The sequence below is a fragment of the Microcaecilia unicolor genome, chromosome 13 (genome assembly GCF_901765095.1).
Source record: "Microcaecilia unicolor chromosome 13, aMicUni1.1, whole genome shotgun sequence".
In the NCBI taxonomy this organism is placed as follows: domain Eukaryota; kingdom Metazoa; phylum Chordata; class Amphibia; order Gymnophiona; family Siphonopidae; genus Microcaecilia; species Microcaecilia unicolor.
In genome coordinates this window covers 94,286,136-94,296,320 of record NC_044043.1, presented here as the reverse complement: position 1 = coordinate 94,296,320, position 10,185 = coordinate 94,286,136, and the positions used below count along the sequence as shown (strand labels likewise).

Here is a 10,185-nt window from a genome sequence, read left to right as displayed (position 1 = left end):
AGAACACGTGTCTTCTAAGAGTTAAAAAGGAGGAGACACACTTTTTATCCTGCTGCTCAGGTATTTAATATTTTGGGTTGGTGGGTGGATGGGAAGGGGTGGAAAGTGGCGCATTGTGGAGGGGATGAATTCCATACCCACCCACTTCGGGCTCAGGCCCACCCAAAATCAGCCATCTGGCTGTGCCCCTGACATGAGGATAATTTCATGGTTAGAGCATCAGGCTGACAATTAGAGAAATCCAGTTCAAATCCCACTGCTGCTCCTTGTGATCTTGGGCAAGTCACTTAACCCTCCACTGCCTGGGCTACAAACTTAGATTATGAGCCCTCCAGCGAGAGAGAAATATCGATTGTACCTGAATGTAACTCACCTTGAGCTACTACTGAAAAGGTGTGAGCAAAATCTAAACCTAATAAATATAAAATATAATGTACGGTTCAAACATTTCCATTCATAAGCTTTGCAGATAATTTCACCCATATACAATGAGGCTGACAGCTGGAAAATGTCACTACAGAATGGAGAGAATATTGATTAACATAAAATAGTGGCCTTTGAAGTACAATCAGACAAAGATGTATTATATTATTCTGGCTAATCCTTTATCAGTCATGTGTCACTCCCTTGGGAGGGAGCAGAATAGGGTTGGTGGATAACAGCTTAACAAGGCATCTTAGCCAATGGCAAGGCTGCAGGTTACTTATTAACCCCAGGAACAGTCTTAAAAGCTTGCCCTGGACTTCCAGCAAGACAGCCAAAGAGAAGGGTAGAATCTGTGAAGTGATCCTTGCTCGTTATCCTGATGGCTTCTGTGTTCATCAAAGCTCTCTGGCTCCTCCTTGTGGCAGACCTCTACAGCTGCGTCGTAGTCAATGTAAGTGACATTTTTAAATGCCCTGATTCTGCCTCTGACCATCTATAAGGACTCTACAAAGCCTTTTTAATTCCTGTAAATTTGTATTATCCTGGGCAAGTTATTTTATCACTTCACTAGACTCCCTGTGCCTCAATCACTGACTCTTTGTTTTCCTGTGTCTCAGTCACTGACTCTCTGTGACCCATAGGGAGTCACTTTCTCTCCCTGTGCATCAGTCACTGTCTCTCTGTGTGACCCGGGGGAGTCACTTTCTCTTCCTGTGCCTCAGTCACTGTCTCTCTGTGTGACCCTGGGAGACTCACTTTCTCTTCCTGTGCCTCAGTCACTGTCTCTCTGTGTGACCCTGGGGGAGTCACTTTCTCTCCCTGTACCTCAGTCCTTGATTTTCTCTTACCCTGGGGGAGTCACTTTTTCTTCCTGTATCTCAGTCACTGACTCTCTGTATAACCCTGAGGCAGTCACTTTCTCTCCTTGTGCCTCAGTCACTGTCTCTCTGTGACCCTGAGGGAGTCACTTTCTCTCCCTGTGTCTCAGTCACTGACTCTCTGTGTGACCCTGGGGAGTCACTTTCTCTCCCTGTGTCTCAGTCACTGTCTCTCTGTGTGACCCTGGATGTGTCTCTTTCTCTCCGTGTGTCTCAGCCACTGACTGTGTGATTCTGGGGAATCACTCTAACTCCTTGTGACTTGCTGACAAAAAAGATAAAGAAGTAAAAAATTATGGGGCCCCTTTACTAAGCTATGTAGGTGCCTACGCGCATCGAACACGCACCAATGTGGAACTACTGCCTGGTTACCGCATGACCCGGGTGGTAATTCCATTTTTTTGAGTGTCCAATACACGTCAGAAAATATTTTTTATTTTCCAATGCACGGCGCAAACCAGGCGGTAATCAGCATTGTGCGCACGCTGATGATTATTGCCCAGTTAACGCGTGAGACCTTACCGCTAAGTCAATGGGTGGCGGTAAGGTCTCAGACCCAAAATGGATGTGCGTCAATTTTTATTTTGCCACACGTCCATTTTCGGCCCCCCCCCCCCAAAAAAGGCCTTTTTTGCAGGCGCGCTGAAAAATGGGCCTGTGCGCGTCCAATACACATGCCTACACTAGCGCAGGCCATTTTTCAGCGCACCTTAGTAAAAGGACCCCTATGAGATGAATGCAGAGGTGAGTTCCAAAATAATTTTTTTCTCTTTATTTTTATTGTAATCATTTTTCTTTGCGTTTCCTAACAACATATCAACTACTCCCAGACTGTCCTGGCATTACCGGGTTATGTGCCACTGAAAATCTAGAGAACACCCTGTCAGGGGGGAAATAACTGGGTAGGAATTTCTGATGCCTGGTTATCTCCTGTTGAATATTGGCCTCATCCTGTACAGGACCCGCCAGGACTTCGTGGGGTTCTCTCAGTATCCATCTGGCCCCGGGGCTTTGTCCACTTTCAGTTTAGCAAGTTGTTCATAAACACTTTCTTCCATGGACGATGTGATATCTGCTCCAGTCCCATGTGTCAAGCAAAAGAAGGTGTAGTGTGGGCTGGCTCTTTCCAAAAAACCAAGGGAGATGTATGTGCAGTTTTCAGTCTTTATTAAGAAGTCATGTTTGATGACTTCTTAATAAAGACTAAAATCTGACTGTTTCTCACGTAGGGATTGAGCGTTCCTTCACTTTTGTTGTCCCCTCTCGTCCAGTCCCATGTGTACTTTTGACAACCATTTATGGTGCTTCTCCAGGGTTTTCTTCCATGACTATGGAACAGAAGTATTTGTTTCGTGTCTCTGCATTTTCCTTGTCTCTCTCCACACGTTGTTCCTCATCATTTTTGAGTCTCACCCTAGCCTTTCTCTTTTCCCCATTATACCCGCAAAAAGTCTTGTCACCTGGCTTTAGATCTTTCACCTTTTTTTCCCTCTGCTCAAGTCACTTCACTGGCTTCCTATCCGTTTCCGCATACAGTTCAAACTCCTCTTATTGACCTATAAGTGCATTCACTCTGCAGCTCCTCAGTACCTCTCCACTCTCATCTCTCCCTACATTCCTCCCCGGGAACTCCGTTCACTGGGTAAATCTCTCTTATCTGCACCCTTCTCCTCCACTGCTAACTCCAGACTCCGTTCCTTTTATCTTGCTGCACCATATGCCTGGAATAGACTTCCTGAGCCGGTACGTCAAGCTCCATCTCTGGCCGTCTTCAAATCTAAGCTAAAAGCCCACCTTTTTGATGCTGCTTTTAACTCCTAACCCTTATTCACTTGTTCAGAACCCTTATTTTATCATCCTCACTTTAATATTCCCTTATCTCTTGTTTGTCCTGTTTGTCTGGCCTAATTAGATTGTAAGCTCTGTCGAGCAGGGACTGTCTCTTCATGTTCAAGTGTACAGCGCTGCGTACATCTAGTAGCGCTTTAGAAATGATAAGTAGTAGTAGTAGTAATACTATATGTGCTTTTGCCATCCTGATTTCTCTCCTTGTCTCTTTCATCTTTATTTGTACTCTTTTCTGTGTTCCTGTTGCAGTTGGAAATTCCTGACTTTCGTTCAGTTAGTCTGCATGGTCTTCTCTGCTCTCCATGCTATATAGGACCTACTCTATGGAAAGCTTTGCCTGTCGATTCGTGCAAAGTAGAGTCTTACCTTGTTTTTAGAAAAACAGTTCCAAGGCTTTTAGAGGCATTTGGCTAGCAAGTTTCTTATCTGAGTTATTTGTATCAAGAGGTATAAAGATGTTGAGGGCTCAGATGATTATTGTCTTATCATAAGTGTTTTACTGCTAGTATCAAGTATTTTGATCATGTGATATTGTAATCCTCTGAGAAATGTGGACTATGCAGAATATAAATGTTTTAAATAAACACATTGAATTTCCGAGCATAACGCTGATCACCACCAGCTGAATATCGATCTCATTATTTATGGAATAGTGCTAGGTGTGCATACAGCACTTACGGTATGTGCACAAGTGTTCACTTAACCACATAAATAGCAGTATTTTGGAATTTTAGCACGCGAATGACACTTACATTTAGCTGCTAAAGTTATAGCATAAGGGGTATGTGCACTAGTCAGGGCTTTTATTTTCACTTTATCTTTTCCTAGCTTGCTTTATGTAATTGGTTCTCATCTCAGCCCTCGGGGCCCAACCAGCCAATCAGCTTGTCAGGATACTCACAATGAATATGCATGAGAAGGATTTGCATGCACTGCCACTATTGTATTCAAATGTATCTCGTGCATATTCATCGTGGGTATCCTGAAAACCTGATGTGGTCCGAGAACTGGGTTGAGAACCTCTGGTTTTAAACATAATCCCCAATCGGGACAGCTCCTAAGGATCTTGTAGAGCCCTGGTCAGCCTCCCAAGAAAGGCTTCTATTCTGGGACCAAGGATTCTACTTCCTTTTAAAGGTAATCAATAGAAATAAAGGAAAAGAAAACATGGAAAAGAAAATAAGATGATACCTTTTTTATTGGACATAACTTAATAAATTTCTTGATTAGCTTTCGAAGGTTGCCCTTCTTCGTCAGATCGGAAATAAGCAAGTGTGGTAGATAACAGTATATATAAGTGAAACATCAAAGTATTTCAGTGATAGTCTAACAGGGTGGGGGTGGGTAGGAGATATGCATGGGAACATCAAAGCATTTCAGTGACAGTCTAACAGGATGGGGGTGGGTAGTTGAGAGGAGGGTGACAAACAGAGCAATAGAACTTTATGGTTTATAATGGGCAATAAAACCCAGATCTTTGTTAAGTCCTGTCTGTTGGGTGTTGATTACCTTTATGTAATTATTTATTATTATTTATTATGTAATTTATTGATTACCTTTAAAAGTGGACTACCACACCTCTCTACTTCCTTTTAGAAATCACAGGGAAGGATTCAGTGTCCATTCATGACCAGCCAATCAGTGTCCAGATATTAGGTCCACATGAGGTTCATTGCAGCACCCTACGTACCCCTCACCCCTTCTAGTCTTTCTTTCACACCCTCCCCAGTTCTGCTGCCTACTCCTTACTGCCAGGGTTCACCGTGTTTGCCTTATGTTTTAAGGACGGAGACTTTTCCTTCCCTCTGAATGATGTGAAGAAGTTGCAAAAGATGATGTCTGTGAATGTGATGGACGACAGTCCTCAGAGGGCAGTGGAGGCTGAATATTCCCTTGTGTGCGCCAATAACGATCTCCCAGAGGTGTTTAAGCCTGTGTGCCTAAGCCCCGACTCGAGAAATGTCTTCAAGAGGATGGGTAAGATGACCTTTCTCTCCCTCTCTCTTTTTCTTCCCATTCTGGCAGTGATCAACAGTGGCAGCAGTTAGCATAGTAACATGGTAGATGACGGCAGAAAAAGACCTGCACGGTCCATCCAGTCTGCCCAACAAGATAAACTCATATGTGCTACTTTTTGTGTATACCTTACCTTGATTTGTATCTGCCATTTTCAGGCCACAGACCGTAGAGGTCTTGCCCAGCACTAGCCCCGCCTCCCAACCACCAGCCCCGCCTCCCCCCACCGGCTCTGCATATTAATATTAATGCTGGCCATAGTGTTTAAATTAGTACAGTGGTTCCCAAAATTGTGTGGCGCAGCAAACTCACAGGGGTGCCGCAACAAATCCTGACCTCCCTTCTGCCGCCACCCGAACTGAGATGGCGACTCCCAGCCACCCACAATCCAGCATCGCTCCCTACTTTCCTCTTCCACAGGTCTGGAATCTGCCGCTTCCTCCTTCTTTGCCCGCTGCAGTGCTCACAGCTTACATTTTCGGGCCATCCGCGATTCACACAGGCACGCTGGGGACTTCCCTCTGCTGCGTCCAGCCCTCGCAACAGGAAGTTGCATCAGAGATGGCCGGATGCGGCAGAGAGAAAGCCCTGGAGTGCCTATGTGAAGCGCAGACAGCCCGAAAATGTAAGCTGCAAACATTGCAGCAGTGGCGAGGGAAGGAGAAGGAAGTGGCAGCGATCCTGGACCTGCGGGAAGGAAGGTAGCAAGTGACGCTGGATTTGGGGAACTCAGAGGTGTGCTGGCCTTATGGGAGGAGAGGGGTTGCAGGCATAGGAGCCGACTCTGTGGGTGCTGTGGGTGCTTGAGCACCCCCGATATTGAGAAAATTCCTTTGCATGTGTCCAGGGAGGGGTTATTTCCATTGGGCTTAGCACCCCCAATAATTTTGAAAAGTTGGCTCCTATGGCTGCAGGGAACTTTCTGGGAGGAGAGGTGTGCTGGAGTGAGAGGAGGAAGCTGCAGGGAAAGGGAGATCTATGTGGCAGGGAGGTATTAAATGTATTGAACTTTTTTGGGATCTTGCCAGGTACTTGTGACCTGGATTGGCCACTGTTGGAAACAGGATGTTGGGCTTGATGGACCTTTGGTCTGTCCCAGTGTGACAATGCTTATGTACTTACACACTTATTGTGAACCCAGGATGGCAATGGGGCAGGAGCATCCAGGGATCACTCCTATCCCGCCATTTTACTACCAGGGAAACCTCCAGTAAGTTCCGGGGGGGGGGGGGGGGGAAGGTTGGCGTCCTCTTTGAGGGTAATGATAATTGAGGGATTTCTTCTACTCAGGGGATAAGAAGTCATTGGTGTTCAGGTATTTTTTTTAAGCATGGGGCCATGGTAACTGCACTAGCAGGATAGCACAGATGTACTTACCACGCTATCTTCTGATGCATTTACCGTGCAATAAATATCTGTCCTTTGTGGTAACTGCAGGGCAGATGCTGGGTATTGCGCCAAGAACTAGACAGGCTTCACCCTTCTTGCATGTTAGGTTTTTACACATTATTAGTGCAGTAAGTAGAAAGTCCTAGTGCCCTTTCATGGAGTGGCCTAGTGGTTAGAGTGGTGGACTTTGGTCCTGGGGAACTGGGTTTGATTCCCACTGCAGACACAGGCAAGTCACTTAACCCTCCATTTCCCCAGGTACAGACAAGTACCTAAGCTGCATTGAGCCTGCCATGAGTGGGAAAGCGCAGGGTACAAATTAAAAAAAAATGGCTCCTAAATATTCCCCATCTATGGCTCCTTCTCTATTTTATCAAACCCCATTGATTTGAAACCCTCTGCCTTTTCCCATTAGGACAACAAAGGATTACAGGGAGTTTAGGAAAGGTTTGAAGACTTATCTTTTTAGGAAGTTTCTCAGAGTAATTCATCTAATGTCAGGTCAGGCCAGTCCTTAAGGCTCTTATTATTATCTGTGATGCAGTAGCGTAGCCAGCGATTAATTTTTGGGTGGGCCTGGAGGTGGACTTGGTGGGCACAGACCTCTTTCCTCTCCACCGTCCACCGCCCGCCTGCCACCACCACATTTTGTGTCCACCCGCGTTCTCCCTCCAATCCAGCACTGGCGATCATAGCCAGCCTTCTACCACGTCCAGCGCGCATCGTCGGAGCTTCTTCTCAGGCGCATCCCGCCTACTCTGCAACTTCCTGCTGGACGTGGTAGAAGGGTGGCTATGATCGCCGGTGCTGGATTGGAGGGAGAACGCGCTTCAGGTCAGTGCAGGGGGCTGTCGCGGGCGGGGCGGGCCTGTAGCAGGCCCACCCTTGGCTAAGCCCCTGCTGTGATGTAGGTAACTGTAGCCCCTCAACTGTGGTTTCCTATTCATTTTTCAATGTGTTTATTTTGTTGGTTAAAGATTCTTGAAAAATTGCAAATGATAAGGTCCCCACAGGGCTTATGCATTTTTCCCTAACACCATGAGCAGTGCCAGGGATTTAGAGTAGCTTTCATTTCGAGATGATAATCAACAGAAATAAAATAAAACAGACTAAAGAAAATAAGATGATACCTTTTTTAGTGGACTAACTTAAAAAAAAAGGTGTCATCTTATTTTCTTTTCTATGTTTTATTTTCTTTTATTTCTATTGATTACCTTTAAAAGTGGACTAACACGGCTACCACACCTCTCTACTCAAGATTTTGAGATGAGAAAACAAAATCCAGTGCACCCCAAATTTTGAATGTCAAGTTAGGAAGAAAGGAAAGGGAACTTGATATACCACCTTTCAGTGTTTTTCACAACTACATTCAAGGCAGTTTACATAGTATATATAGGTACTTATTTGTACCTGGGGTAATGGAGGGTTAAGTGACTTGCCTAAGATCACCAGGAGCTCCAGTGGGAATTGACCCCACTTCTGCAGGATCAAAGTCCACTGCACTAACCACTAGGCCACTCCTCCACTAGCAACATTCCATGTAGAATCTCAAATAGGGAAAGGAAATGGGACTTGATATACTGCCTTTCTGTGGTTTTGACAACTACATTCAAAGCGGTTTACATAGTATATAAAGGTACTTATTTGTACCTGGGGTAATGGAGGGTTAAGTGACTTGCCCAAGGTCACAAGGAACTGCAGTGGGAATTGAACCCAGTTTCCAAGGCTCAAAGTCCACTGCACTAACCACTAGGCTACTCCTCCAATAAAAAAAAAAAACAGAAGTCTGAGAACTCCTTGCCTCCCAAGCCCCTGTGTCCAAAGGAGTCCAGGAGTCGATTAATTCATGCTTTGGTCATCGTGCTGTTGAAGGTCACCAGCACGACAGTGGTCATGAGACACCCATGGTGAATGAAGCTGATTTCTTGTCTTCTAGCACAAATTCCAACCGACATCTGCGAGATCTGCGCACACGCTGCTTGCGGCGGCTGCTAGACGTTCTGCTCACCGCTGCGCAGACAGAACACAGGAAGAACCCTCTTCGCTTCTGGAGATGCTAGGAATAGCACCTTTGAGATGTCCAACATCAGACACAGTCTCCCATTGTGCTTGCCTCTTACGCTAGTGATGAAACTAAGAACAGACAGCCATGATTGCTTAGCTACTTTGTTAAAAAAAATCTTTTTTTTTTCTGCATTTGGAGAATCCTGTACTATGCTAATGATAGACTCCTTAGATAAGCAAGTGTGGCAGGTGACTTAGCATTTTCATTTGTAAAACTAAAATGTCTGATCGAGCGACGCCCTTATTAATCAGTTTACATTGGCTTCCAGAACAGGCTCGAATTATCTTTAACATTTGCACTTTGGTGTTCAGAATTATCTATGGATTACCTCCTGGACTATTTTGTGATTTTCCCTTCTGTTAAAAGGAGTTTGTGTTATAATGAACAATTGACTTTGCATTTTTCCATCTGCAAAAATTATCAAACGCAAAAAGATATTTGTCTCTGTTTTTATTTGTTGAGCTACATTAAGGTGGGGTTTTTTTAAACCTTTAATTCTTAGATTAGAAACTATCTTAATTTCTGTAAGTTGTTAAAAAAAATAAAATTTTTAAATAAGTACATCTATTTTGTCACTTATTTCTGCAGTTCTAGCCTCTAATTGTAATCAGCGTTGAACCATTTCTTGGTAATCCGCCCCATTTGTGTTGCCATCCTTGGCCACCTTTAAATCTAGACTGAAAGACCACCTCTTTAACATTGCTTTTGACTCGTAACCACTTGTAACCACTCGCCTCCACCTACCCTCCTCTCTTCCTTCCCGTTCACATTAATTGATTTGATTACTTTATTTTTTGTCTATTAGATTGTAAGCTCTTTGAGCAGGGACTGTCTTTCTTCTATGTTTGTGCAGCGCTGCGTACGCCTTGTAGCGCTATAGAAATGCTAAATAGTAGTAGTAGCTGAAGGGGATCCCCAAGCCTCACCAGCTGAAGACATCCACAGCCCACCGAAGAAAACCACAGCAGTTACTGGCAACACTGTGGGCATCCTTGGTTCTCGCACATGCCCGGGCTCTCACACTGACAGTTTGGACCACTGCCACTGACTGCCACAGTTTACTGATGGGGTGTCTTACTGGGAGGAGCTTGGGGATCCCCACCAACTAAGATACTTGCTTTAAAAGTGGAGTGGGGTGGGAATGGGAGGGAGGCAGGGGAGAAGAGAAATGCATGCCTTGCACAGCCTTTCTACCTGTTGGCCCATCCTAACATTGCCTTGTGGCTAAGCTACTGCCTTCCTTATAGACCTGGGCACTCACAGACGCAGGCACACAACTACACAAAGACAGTGCACACAGCATACACAGATACACACTCACAAACACACACACTTGTAAACACAGATCACTCTAGGCTGGACAGTAATTTGGAACATGAGGACAGAGCCGGGCAGACTTCTATGGTCTATGACCCAGAAACACCAAAGAAAGGCCACGATCGAGTATATAATATCACGTTCATTGTTGATTTAATCTTGAATCGATATTGAATGTGACTGTTGGGCAGACTGGAAGGACTGTTCAGGTCTTTATCTGCCGTCACTTACTGTGTTACTCACGTT

General features: G+C 44.9%; 1 protein-coding gene across 1 annotated transcript; it reads left to right on the top strand.

Moving 5' to 3' along the window:
• The first annotated feature begins 775 nt into the window (after nt 1–775).
• Nucleotides 776–9,093, top strand: LOC115456734 (guanylin-like). Its single transcript, XM_030186000.1, has 3 exons — nt 776–877; nt 4,937–5,129; nt 8,494–9,093. The coding sequence occupies exons 1-3, from the start codon at nt 806–808 to the stop codon at nt 8,550–8,552; spliced, it is 324 nt and encodes a 107-aa protein (XP_030041860.1). The 5' UTR covers nt 776–805; the 3' UTR covers nt 8,553–9,093.
• Nucleotides 9,094–10,185: the final 1,092 nt, after the last annotated feature.